The sequence below is a fragment of the Physcomitrium patens genome, chromosome 22 (genome assembly GCF_059467195.1).
Source record: "Physcomitrium patens ecotype Gransden chromosome 22, ASM5946719v1, whole genome shotgun sequence".
In the NCBI taxonomy this organism is placed as follows: domain Eukaryota; kingdom Viridiplantae; phylum Streptophyta; class Bryopsida; order Funariales; family Funariaceae; genus Physcomitrium; species Physcomitrium patens.
The window spans coordinates 11302877-11316265 of NC_143431.1; the positions used below are offsets into that span (position 1 = coordinate 11302877).

Below are 13389 nucleotides of genomic sequence, written 5' to 3' on the forward strand. Positions count from 1 at the left end.
CGTTGTACTCTTCATTTTATGGTTGCGTTGCTTCTTTCGACAATGTTGAGCAATGTGCTTGGATTGTCCACAATATAAACACAATCCTTCTTGACGACAACAAATCTTTTCTTGCTCAGTAAGAAGTTTGAAATATATCGCATCAATTTGCATATCTTCTATTTCTGAATGTATGTGTTGAAGAGATGTTGGTGTTACTATTGAATTATAGTAACGTTGAGGTCTACTTATACGGTTCTCAGATCGAAATTCAAAAAGATGATTGTTACACTTCACATCAAAGTCAATTGCTTGACTCAATGTTTGAGGATCAGATAAGTTGAGCATTAATTTTTTTACCTCATATTGTAATCCATATTGATTGATTGCCTTATTACAAAATACGGATCTTATTGGTTGCAATACAAATTAGATCATGTTTTCCATACATGGATTGAAACTCTACCAAAAAAGCCTCTAGATTATCCAATATTGGATCTTATCATTCAAGAAAAGATGAAAACCATAATAATGCTGAACCTGAAAAAAGCGTACCAATGAATCTAACTTGCAATCCTAGAGTGGAATAGCTTTAGGGTTGAAGTTCAATCACAAGTTGTACTTGATTGATAAATCCTCTAAACTTTGATCTGGTGCCATCAAACTTCTTGGATAGGGCAATTCTAGGTTCTCAAACATTGGAAGGGTGTTCCACCATAGGAGAAGGGATATGATTTGGTGCACATATTGAAGTAGCTCGAATCATTTCTATATCTTCACTTTCTGCCAATCTTGTTGCTCCTTGTCGTAGTAAATTGAGTTAATGCATTGGAAGCATTAACTCCTTCAATTGCTCTTGCATTTGTGCCATTGCATTCTTCATTTCAGCAAGTTTTGCTATGATAATACTTAGAAAAAAAAAAAAAAAAAAAAAAAAAAAAAAATCTAATATTGCTCAAGACAAATAGATGAAAGGACTTGAGAACAAAGAAAATATTAAGGACAATATCAGTTTAGGAGAGGGTAATCCCCAACTTCTAATACGCTTATGTCTTATTAAGAAAAAGGGATAATCTACTCTTAATGAAGATTAGATAAAGCTTTGATATTATAAGTGTACTCTTGTCAATTTGTCAAGGAGCAGAACTTGATAAAGATAAATAAACAAGTGAAACTTCTCTCAAAGAAAGATGAAAAAATAGAAATAACTCAATATATATATATTAAGAAAGAAACTAGAATGGCTATTGCCAAAAGACAAGAAAACTACAAACCCTTGAAACTAGACTAAAAGCAAGAAAGAAGTTGACAAGAGTGAAGAGGGCTTCACTCTTGTCTCTATATATACTATCTAACTAGGGACTATATGGCGATGTTCTATAAGACCTCTAATATGTGTTGACTTTGTAGGACACATGTCTTGACTTACAAGGTAAGTTTTTCTATGTGTGGGCCATATAATTAGCTTGGTCTTCAAGCTAACAATATGTGTGGTACATGGCCAACTTGTTGATCACGTTTCTAATCCAAAAAGTCAATTAAAGACACCTATAAAGTCAAAGTAGCATCTATAAAGCTTCTAAAAAGCTTCCATATCAAATATTATAGAATTAATTTATTTTTATCTACTTTTACTTACTTCTAACTATATATACATGTAATTACATGCTTACATGTGTATGTTTGTGACAGCCATACATCTTGCAATTAATTTTATTAAGAATGCTTGTATTTGGACTTTAGGATTAAAAAATTAAAGGCCTTCATAGGTGATGGATTGAATATTGGTGTTCCACCGCACCTTGGCTTGTGTAGTACTTCTAATTATGTTAAAACAGAGATAATTTCTTACAAGTACTTTGATTTTTTTGAAGATTTTGGTCTGTATACTTGTAAATAAGGCTATGTGAATTGATGCCAGAATGACTTAGTTGATGATCATAATTCTTCTAACTATGAATAGTTGCTTTGAACCTCATTTGATGACTTGTGAGATGATTTGGTATAGGATTTTTATTCTATTTTCTATTAAAGGTGTATCAAAGCTAATTAAAAATCTAAGATAGCGTATTGAAGAGCCAAGTCTATTTTAGTTGAGTTCTTGTTTGGAAACTCCACTCTATATTGCATGGTCTTAGGGAAGCCAATATAGTTGTTATTTTATTCTAGTTGATTTTTGCCCTAAAGCCATATAATACAGATCTAATATCTACATTGTATTTTGTAATTTTTTATAGTCACCTTTTAGGAATAATGAAGTGTCATCACCAAACATTGAAGTAGTGTGATGTGTTGAGTCAAGTAAAGTGAGTCTTTCCATCCTATGTTTCGAGTTGTCTAGCATATATCTTAGAGTATCCGCTACAAAGAAGAATAGATATGGTGCTAGGGAGTAGCCTCGATATATTGATCTTTCTAATCAAAAGAATATACCTTATTTCCTATTGATAGCTATCAGGGATTTGGCTTTAATGTGAAGTACTATTATCTATTTCAGCTCGTTATGTAAAAAAATTACATGTTTCATGGTTTATTGGAGGAATGTCTAACTAATTCTATTGTAAGCCATCTCAAAGTCCAATAACATTAACACTAGATCTTGGTTGCTTTATTCTATTTATGCCATAGCTTTAGTTGCAAGGAAAACGTTGTCATATATGCATGTGCCCTTGATAAATCTTGTTTGAGATTTTTGGATCGATTGAGGTAAGTTTGTAACTAGTTTGTTGGCTAAGACCTTGGCAATTATCTTGTATATTGGGTTAAGAAGAGAGATTGGTTGATAGTTGGTGATTAGTGAGAGATCTCTTATTTTTGGGATGAATAATATATTGCTTGTATTTATTTTTTTGGGAAGGTATCCTTTGAAGAAGACCTCTTTGATAAATTCGACCATGTAGAGTCCAATATCTTCCCAACATGCTTGAAAGAACTCAGCTGGCATCATGTCGATCTCGGGAGCTTTTTTTCAAAGAAGTTCCTTCACTACTGCCTTGACCTCCTTGGTTGAGATTTCTTTATGTAATGCGATGTTTTGGATGTGGGTGACCAGTTTGGGCATACTGGATAGACATAGCGACCTGGCTGAGGTGTTTGTTTTTGTCTCCTTATCCCGGGTGAAGAGATTTTAGTAGTATTCTTGAGCATAGGAGGCCATGTCCTGTTGTTGTCATAGTATACGGCCGCCTATATTGATTCTTTAATGCGGACCTTCTTATGTCTAGGGCCATGGTGGTGGAAGAAGTCAGCGTTACATCTGTCGCCTACTCTAGTCCACTTGGGAGATACTAAGGTGAATTGTTTTTCTAGCCTCTTGGGTCGTATTTGTTGGATTTGGTATTGGGCTAACTTGAGTTTTTCTTGAGCTGTTGGATCGTTTCAATTTAGTTGTAGGAGCACTTCGGCTTCGAGGAGCTGTGTGAATTGGGTTTGATGTAGGTGCTTCCAGGTGTCCCATTTGTTCTCGACGATTTTGGTGTTTTTGGCTCTGACTGTTGCTAAGGCATTCTGTATGCGATGGCACCATGAGTGGGATGAAGATAGGATTATGGCATGTTGCCATGCTACCGTAAGGAGTTTTTGGCCAATTATTGTGTCTAATTGTCATTTGCCACAGAATTGGGTTCTGGGAAGAGGGCGATGGAGGGGTTTAAGCATTGTAAATATCGGAGCGTGGTCTGAGATATTGGATTATGTGGACCAGATCCCAATCATGCCACCACATTCATGTAGTTTTTTGCTAAGGTAGAACCGATCTAGACGTGTAAGGACAGTTCTGGGGGGTGGTCTCCTGTTATCCCAAGTAAAGGCCTTGGTATTAATTTTACAAAACTCGTCCATGTGGAATAAGGCTTGGAGTTGTAGTCTAATGAGGAGATTATTCCAGGATGCGACCTCTCTGAATCCGTGTCCCAAGTTATTGTTGCCACCTTGTTTGTCTTCAAGGGATTCAACGAAGCTGAAATTGCCTCCCATGATCCACAGAGCAGGTGGGAGGGGGTGGTCTGCTGTTTGTTGCCATAGTCTGGTTCGTGGTCCAGTATGGTTATATCCGTAGATGTTGATGATTCCTAATCGCGTTGTAGGGGTGAGTTCAATGATTGCGTATTGGGCTCGATCTTTGACGATTACACCATAATCTTGTAGCGTGGGTGTGAATTTTGTAAAGATTAGGATCACTGTTCCTCCTGTTAGGCTATCATCCAATGCAGAATAGGTTGCAGCATTCCAAAGGAGGGGGCCTTTCAGAAATTCTAGTTGTGCGGATTTTGTTAAGCAGTCGTTGTAGGTAAATCTGTATTCTTGTAATAGTATAACATTCGGTTTGGGGTGTATGTTTAGCATGAAATCTCGCAGTTTGCGACGTTTTTTCACGCTCGACAGTCCTTTTCTCAAGCATTGGATGTTGAATGAGGCCACCGTTTGGCCATCATTCATGGATTGGAGATGGATTGTCCGACCTCAGTTTCTACTCAAAGCGAGATGGGGGGGTCAGAAATGATATCGTGGTGGGTTCAGCCTGTTGTGGGGTCCCGAGTTTTGTTGTCCAATCCACATAGGTTAGTGAGTGAAGGCGTTCTAAAATGGGGCACTGGGGATTTGCAGAGATAAGGGCAATGTTTTCCAGTATACGTTGCTACTCTGTTTGATCTGGGTGCATTGGTCATCAAAGGGAATAATGACTAGTTAGTCGTTTATAGGTAGGTCCTCTGTAGTTTTCCATTCCAATATCCAGAGTGCATCTGTCCATTGTCTCAATGGATTTGGTCCATTATTGGTATTAGTAATTATCGTTCTGAGTCCTTGCATTGTGGTGTTAACTATGTGTACACGTGCAGAGGTTTTGGACTAATCATGTTCGTTGAGCGCGTGTTGTAACTGTGTTTTGTAGAGAGGAGCATCATTGTACTTGTGGACCAGAACTTCCAAGGAGAGGTCCAGAGCAACTCGTACCAGCATCAGAGTGATGATTCCTTGTGAAGTGTTGCCGTATGGCTGTTTGAGCTCTAGTGCTTGCCAAAATTTAGGATGTGTTAGTGGGGAGTCGTAGGAGATTGGTCCTTTGAGTATTACCGGTTGTGTGTTCACCTGGGGGTGGTCTTGTTTTTTCCTTTCGATCCAGACAAATTGTGGTCTCTAGTTCAATGCCGTGGGGCTTTTGTGAGGGCTTGACCGGCTATTTGTCGAGGGCTCTTGATCTGTCACTGGGTTGATCGCGCTGGAGTTGTCTGAGTGGGGAGGGTTGTTGCGTGGTCTCTTCCCGTTTTTTTTCTTGATGAGTGGGCAGTTTTTAGCATGGTGTAAGGTGTTGCGACATTGGTTACATTGGATTGGCAGACCACTGTAGTCGATGATATACTCTCTTTTGCCACCTAGAAAGTTGGGTAAGACCATTGAGTAGAGTAGTTTTGTGATGTCGTCCACTAATATTCGTACTCGGGGGCCTGAGACTTTGCTTCTGTAGGTTTCGGAAGGGTCGATCGCTATCACCTTGTTGATGCTGCTAAATGCCTCCGTGAGAAGTTGTGGGGTGCGGAGTAGGCATCGTAGTCCCCTAAGTTGGGCCCAGATTGGGTAGGTGACATGTTGGGAAGTTGACGCAGATTTGGGGTCGAAATCAGCTCTCCATGTAGAGAATAGGATGTCTTGATTATTGAATTTGTATCATTTGGTTAACGTTTGTGTTTTGCCGTGTTCACTCTTGAAATGAATCTCAAAGTAGCCTCCTCTTAGCATCGTTATTGAGGAATATGAAGTATGAAGTACGTAAGTGGCCCATTCATGTAGAATCCTTGGGCCGGGGTTCTTCTTCAGGTAGCCTATAAGAATGTGTCGCTCTTCATGTGCGATTTGTTCCTGGAATTGTTGTAGTGTGTTCATGCTAAGGGTGGCTTTGATTGTGCTATGGGCAGGTTGCAGTGGCGAGGACGTTGTGCCAGGTGGTGTAGGTGTGAATGTATTACCGATGGTGGCGGGGTCGATGCTATAGGCTTGCAGAAGAGTCTTTGCGTCCGGCTTCAGTTGTTCTGAAAGTCGCTAGAGCTCTTCCTCCACGGTATATTGGTGTATTAATTCAATTTGTGGGTTTTTCTGAATAAATGCTTCGGCTGCGTCCCATTTTGCTTGAATGAAGGTTCTAAGGTTTTCCATCGTGTAGTATGCTAGGTCCAATGCCTTCTGTATGATCAGTGTGTCTATGTTGATGTTCGGATTGATCATGGTGTGAGGAGTTGGGTTGGTTTCTGTGTGGTCCAGCAATCTAATGTCGAGCGAGTTGGGGGTGGGAGTTTGATCTATATCGAGGGGTGAATCCCCGTAGGTTGTGTTCCCTGTTGGCCCAATCCCAGATGTGTCCTTGGTATCCTTGTGTAATGCCGAGTGTGACTCTGTCTCGTTCGGAGAGTAGTTGGGAGTTTGTTGGTTAATAAACGGAGGTGGTGCAGTCCCAATTTCTCCGAAATTGAAGGTCTCTTCTAATCCAGTTGTATTTGTGCCCTTGGTCCTATTCGCAGTGGGATTTGAATCCACACCCGTTCAGATCAGAAGTTTAATCCGGCGCCTCAGACCATCTCGGCCACATGAACTTACTGAAGGGGAACTCGTTCCTTGGCGCCTTATCAATTACCAACACATTGCTTAGCTTTTGTTGATGTGAAGTGGATGATTTTTCTTCAAAATATTTAATCATTGTAGAGGATTTGTATTGTTTACTTCAAATGCTTTATGATTTTTGTTAAATTTTATACGCATTTAAAAAATAATGGATTATTTATCTAATTGAGATTAGAAATGAATCCAAAGATGGAAACAATAATAATAATTTTTTAAATATAAAAAAATAAAAGCCAAAAGATAAATCAAAGCTGTTCTTGACAATTGTGATGTTTTAACTATCAAAAAATCTAATTTCTCTAAATTTTAATTTTTGGGGATTATAATGTCGAAATTTTAATGCATTAAAAAAAATGTATTGAACTCCAATTCAAAATAATCTTTTATTACAGTATTAAAGAAGATTTATTGATGATTTTTACACTTGACTTATTTGTACTAATTTTTTTGGTTTTTATAAAATATATTTGTTCTGAATTTTTTTAAATATCTACTGACAATATTGCTGAAATTTAAAATAAATCAAGGGTTTTTTATAATATAATTTAAACCATAATAAGAAAAATAAGTACTTTGTAATATAACATTGTAAATATTTATGGATATTTTAAATAATACAATAATAAAATACTTGTCTTAAATATAATAATTTTAGATATTAAAAATGTTCATGGATGATTTTAAATATTTAAGGATAGAACTAAAGAAAAAAAATTAAAAAGGTAAAATATTAAAATCTTTTTGTATTGTAAAAGGTTTTTAAATCATTATAACCTTTTAATTTGTATTGGTTTAAATTTTTCTACTTGGACAATAATAGTATGAGTAAAATCAAATTAAGTGCTAAAAACTCTAATTTGTATGCAAAGATATAAATATATTGTATGTGTAATGAAGCAAAAAATATTTTAAAATAAATTCTTGATAAATATGACAATGTAACTTATGCATTTTTTAAAAGTATATGTTTAATGTTTAATGATTCATAGAGAAACTTTTAAATTGCACTTCAATTTTTGGCATTTTTATATATATATATATATATATATATATATATAACTTTTTGTCTTTATAACTTTTTAATTTCACTTTCTCTTTTCCTAATTTCTTCTTTTCAACCATCATCATTGTAGTTATTTGGAGTAATTAGAGTGCTAGTTTGAGTTGATTGAGAATTTTGCTCAAGTATAATTCAATGGTGCTACAATTAAGGCCTATCTTGGTGGTGACAAATAAGTGTTTGAAAAAGAAGATGTATATTTGCATTGGATAAAATTATAAATTTTATAAAAAAGAGTGTTAAATTTAAATACCATGTACTATTTTATTTTATTTTATATTATTTTTATTTACAATTAGTTCTATGCATACAATTTTCTTGAGATTTTATCATATGAAAGCTAAGATTTTATATATGACTTTAAATCATTGAGATGAGTTTGGATCGTTTTTATTTTATTTTTATTCACTTCTTTTTTTAGTGTTAAATATTTGATATTTTATGACCTTTTCTTTCACTTGTGTGTGTCATAAGAAATTTAAATGAATATTTGTACAATATTTATTATTTAAATATATATTTAAATAATAGATATCATAACTTTATATGCAAATAATATTTTTAATTAATAAAAACTTATAAGTCTCATGTTAATGTTTCACAAAGAGAGTGTTTTTAAATTTACATGATAGTTTAATATTATAATCTTGCCAAAATAAAAAGAATCATACATACAAATTGTAGGTGACAAGTTGTGGTGGCATTAACAATATGCTTCAAAGCATTTATAAATCTCCTAAGAAATTCTAAGATTCATATATCTTATGAGTTTTTATTTTTTTCACTTAGATTTTGAAAAATAACTACACTTCAATTTGTTACTATTATGTTAAGCTCTGCACTGAATGATCTAAAAATCAAAACAGTTGCCTTGTTTGATCAATTCGTTTGAACTTGTCTGCTTTGTAGTAGATGTTATTTTTATCAATTCCACCCAAGATCTTAGTTAATTTACACAAGCTTGTTTAAAAACGTTGAACTAAATCGTCTGATGCCCGTAGAAATATAATCTTCACCTAATTTCCGTGGAAAAATCTTTCTTTTCAATTCAAGTACTTCATTGTTGAGTTCGAAATTATTTAAGAAATAAAAACTTACAATCGTTAATAAGATTTTCTAATGAACGGTTCAAAGTGCCAAAATCCACTCGTATCAAGGGTCCTGCGATGGCACTGCCTCAGGTAATTTCACTTCGCAGCTTTACCACAACTATTCAACACCCATACAAGTTCGCCTTACTCCATTATAACTGTAAATAGTTACTCCATGTGGTGATTTTTACGTGAATGCCGTTTATTTTTTATAAATTAAAGACCCAAGGTACCTCCATGTAAACAACTTCGCCTTACTACATTATAAACATGTAATTGTCATTGGTTCTGGAGTTTCAATGCTAACCGTAATACCGTAAAACTTCCCAAGCACAATGTTATGGCTCCTAGAGATTTATGAATGTAAAGTAAAGAGATTGTTTCTCATTCAACACTGTCAAGTCATTTGTAATGCACTAAAAGACGAAGAAAGATTAGGAGAAGCAAGAGACGGATATCTCTAGAGAACCCCCCCATATCTAATATGAAATTTTGTGTTTTCCCTGACATAGAACAGCATTCAGCGGTAATCAGATGCACCATTGATTTCAGTATAGACATTTCTAATTGATTCTACTTATAAGGCCATCAGAACAACTTTGGACCAGACATAACAGAAAGACCTCTAATTGCTCAAAAGAAGGCTCCATAGAACATAAATACCTCTCCAATCTTTCATATGTAACCTCTAACATGAGTAATCAGACCTTGTCGCTACACAACACAAGCAACATCTGGTGGGGTTCCTAGTGATGTTCATCAGATCCAGGCTTTCCACCCGGTCCTATCACCTTTAACTGCCATATCACGAACAAGCACCCTATTACTCCCAAGCATGAAAACATTATTTGTGCAATATTGCAGTAAGAACATTGTCAGAATACTGACACAGTTAGTGAACCAGCCTATCATTGAAAACGGACGACTCAGCTCAAAGAATAACTGTGCAGTGGTACCCACAAGTCATGCTTAGCTACAAAAAAGTAAATGAAGATTGAAGCGCAACAGTGTCATAATATAAATTACCTCAAAAACCTGGGTGCACACGGGGCACTCGTGCGTTTGGCCCTTCTCCAAAGTGAACCACGTCACATCATGCTCGTCCTCTGTCCATACCGTGGCATTCAAAAAAACAAAAAATTAGTTGCTAATATTGGCAAAGATGGGACCAGGGTTGGAACGACCAAAACCTTGTAGTCTCTAAGGAATTGTTCCCTTGCTGTGATGCGCAAGGAGTCAGGTACTTTTGACGAAGCACAACATCAGGCTCAAATTACTAAGTCGCTCATTTTAAAACTATGCGTTAAAATGATTAATTTAAAATAAGAACTTGGCTAATTTCCAAGTAAAGTTGCGATTCAAACATCTTAACATGCGCACTAAATCACAACTACCTCAGTGTCTAACACCCGAGTCAACTTCAACAACAGTGGCATCGTCCCCTGTTCCCAAACTGATAAAATCAAGAAATCATCAACCATGGCGGCATTTAAAACAACATGACGGATCACATCTCAAGCTATGTTTGTATTGTTTAATGTCACTATAATTCGAGTAATGATGGCATCTTCGCTTGTGATACAATAGGGTGTCACTCAAAACTAACAAAACAGAAACAGTGCCCGAGAACCTTACCACCGAGACCTCCTGAACATCCAACGATCCGTTCATCGTAGTTCGACTCAATGATTGCAGGAGCTTCCTGATTATCATGTGAAAATGCAAAGGATTAGCACAATAAAAAGCGACTTCGGTATAACTTTAGTACAAATTTGGTTTATATTTTGGTTCGGCTGTGACTTTCAATAGGTCTAAGTTGAGAAGAAGGACACGGCAGATGATGTAGGCAATAATGACGAACGAGACCCATACCTTAGTACCGAAAGGCCCACGGGGTGGGTCGAGGTCGAAGCGCTTTTTTCCCTGAAGAAAATCCAGTCATACACGACAATTAATATGAGTCCTGAGCACAGACAATACCGAGTGCATCAATCCTCAATGATAAAAGTCTGTACCTGACTCTGGTATTCCAGCTCTTCACGCTCGACTCCGGTCGCAATCCCGAATTCATCCAATGCGCCTGCCAAACAAACACAAGAGCATTCTTTATCATTCTCCGATAAATGGAGATACCTAATAAATCGGTCGCATTAGACGATCCATTGTACTACTAAGCATGCAACTCTATTATGATAACGCTAAAAACATCCAGACATATATGGGGAGCATGCATCTCACGCTATGTAATACTTTGAACAAGATATGTGAACTTCCGATGTTGCGATCCAAAGTGTCGAGCATCTCAAACATAATTGGGACATACATTGTAATTGATCTGGCGCTTTGAGCCCAAAGCGGCGAGGAACACAAGCTTGAAAACCAAAATTCAGAGAAGACCTAATCCAAAGTCGAAACAGAAAAGGTTACAAGACCCAGCAGGCAGACACACTACATGCACAGAACTCAAATATCGAATTCTTCGACACGTCAGTGGAGGACTATCAGTGTGACCCCGAGATCGAGATCGAGATCGGTACCCATGACGACGACGTCAAGCAGAGGCAACAACCAACACGTAGGAATCTCATCACCAACAAGCTAGAAACCTCAGACGTCCACAAATGATTACAGCTTTAATTATTTTCCCCCAAAACATCCTGCATATCACAAAACGAGAAGCATTTATACGGCCCCAGGTAAACGACCTCCAAGCCACAAGCGAAATCATCAAGTTCCACCTGAAACAACTGCACGCAGGAAACGATCGAAGAGCATCGTACAGAGAATCGGACACGAATCGAGAACGAGGAGCACCAGGACATACCAGATGGAGCATGGCTACCGGCACGGAACCCACTGGCATTGAACCATCTCTGCGAGGACATCAAGGCGGCCGTTGGAGGAGGGCCAGCGGGGTGCTGCGGCACCACCACAGCTCGGTGGAGCGCGCGCGACAACAAGCTTCGGCCCGCGGTTCTCAACATCGTGCACTGCTACTTCTTCCCTGACGCGACCTGACCTGGTGGCCAAGCTCGTCACATCTACAAAACGCTACTACACGGGGCGGGGGAAGGTTTAATCACTCTTCAACGAGCACGCCCGAGTGAAAAGGAACCAGAGCCTATGAACACAGCGATTGATCCGACAATGAGCAAAACCCTAGAATTTCTCCATGGTCGCGACGAGGCCCCGCTTTCCCTGTGCAAACGGTGCGCGAGAGGGTCGCTGCGGCGGTAGGGCCCTCCATCGCGACTGGTTCGCGGGCGCCTTTGCAGGTGCTCCACGGGCCAGCCGGTCGCCGTCCCCCGGTCGGACAATCCGGGCATTTGATGAACCTATTGAAGCGTCTTCCCCCGCATTCGGGGCTCCTTTCACTTCCAATTATCGTTGCCTCGTTTCTACTGGTGGAAACTATAGATTGTTGGAGACCTTTTTCATTAATTAATTAATTTTTATATAAAATTCCAATAATGAATGTGAATTTTATTTTTATCTTTATCAACATGAATAGTATTTTTTTCTTTTTCAAAAATAAAGAATATATGTAAGTTTTTTAAAAAAGAAAAATTTGTAGAAAAAATAATCTTACTATACCTAGCATTTATTTGTCAAGAATAAGATACATATTGCAAAACCACTTTCTGTTATCTTCTAAATATATATAATTAATTCCCACATTATAAAATAAACTATTTAACACAATGTTACAACTTCCAAGATCTTCAAAAGAGGTAAAATTTGAAACATAAAACAAAAGCAAACTGAATATAATATCATCCTTATAAATGATTGTAGTCAAATATTTGCTCAATAATAAAGTCTCTAATACGATTTTATATGCACCAAAAAATGTTCTTTATTTTATCATTATATGAACAATTTATAAAAAAATTGAATAAGTCTTCTACATTATGATGACAAGTTATAGAGAACTATCTATTAATTGTCTCAAATAATTTCTCTAGCTTCTATAATTCTTTGACTATTCATCTTGAAATAATCATTGTTAACTTTATAAATCTTTTCTTAAAATTCTTTTTGATATTGTTTCTTATATGCATTATTTGTTATACATAAGACATTTGGCTTAAGATATTTTCAAGCTTGGTAAACCACGTAATTTTTCATCATAATATAAAATTGGGCTTAAATTTGAAAATTATAATTTTTTTTAAAGTCATAGTATCACGAGAAGTTGGATCTTTTAATTTGTAAATTAGATGAAAGATAAACACGGAATAAACTATGTATTGAAGATTCAACAAAATAAAAGAAAAAAAAGAAAAAAGAAAACAACAACAACATGAACAATCTTTTATCTAATAATTTCATGTTCTATTAAAAAAAAAACTTTTAATTTTATAAACTTTTATTGAAAATTTCATGTAAGTAAATCAATGTGGTTTATAACTTCTGTATATATAAGAATAATAATAATAATAATAATAAAGTAATTTTTATTCATTGCATATATAAGTATCATTCATTTTTATTTTTTTAGCTTTCCATATTCCTAAATTTAATATATGATAGAACTTGTACATAAATCTAGTGTTGAATTATATTCTTAGAAGGACTAGTATATAAACGTAATATTAAATTATATTCTTCATATGAATAGTACATATATCTATTATTGTTTGTCAA

The 13389-nt window shown here is 36.3% G+C and overlaps 2 protein-coding genes across 10 annotated transcripts; one reads left to right on the forward strand and one right to left on the reverse strand.

Moving 5' to 3' along the window:
* The first annotated feature begins 3057 nt into the window (after positions 1-3057).
* LOC141044725 (uncharacterized) lies at positions 3058-6689 on the forward strand. 9 transcript variants are annotated; one of them, XR_016500048.1, is made up of 5 exons: positions 3058-3271; positions 4871-4968; positions 5444-5553; positions 5892-6034; positions 6492-6689. XR_016500048.1 is itself a non-coding variant. In XM_073530020.2 (4 exons), exons 1-3 carry the CDS (start codon positions 3182-3184, stop codon positions 6007-6009), a joined length of 306 nt encoding a protein of 101 aa, XP_073386121.1. In that variant the 5' UTR covers positions 3086-3181; the 3' UTR covers positions 6010-6034; positions 6492-6689. The 9 variants fall into 9 exon arrangements, 2 of the variants coding, with proteins under 2 accessions (XP_073386121.1, XP_073386120.1); XR_016500047.1 differs by lacking the exon at positions 3058-3271 and adding an exon at positions 3420-4487; XM_073530020.2 differs by lacking the exon at positions 5444-5553 and having other exon boundaries at positions 3086-3271.
* A 2475-nt stretch (positions 6690-9164) lies between these two features.
* LOC112274685 (putative cytochrome c oxidase subunit 5b-like) lies at positions 9165-11898 on the reverse strand. The gene is made up of 6 exons (XM_024504357.3): positions 11567-11898; positions 10758-10822; positions 10615-10665; positions 10378-10444; positions 9769-9848; positions 9165-9539 (listed from the first exon to the last, which is right to left on the reverse strand). The coding sequence occupies exons 1-6, from the start codon at positions 11724-11726 to the stop codon at positions 9489-9491; spliced, it is 474 nt and encodes a 157-aa protein (XP_024360125.1). The 5' UTR covers positions 11727-11898; the 3' UTR covers positions 9165-9488.
* Positions 11899-13389: the final 1491 nt, after the last annotated feature.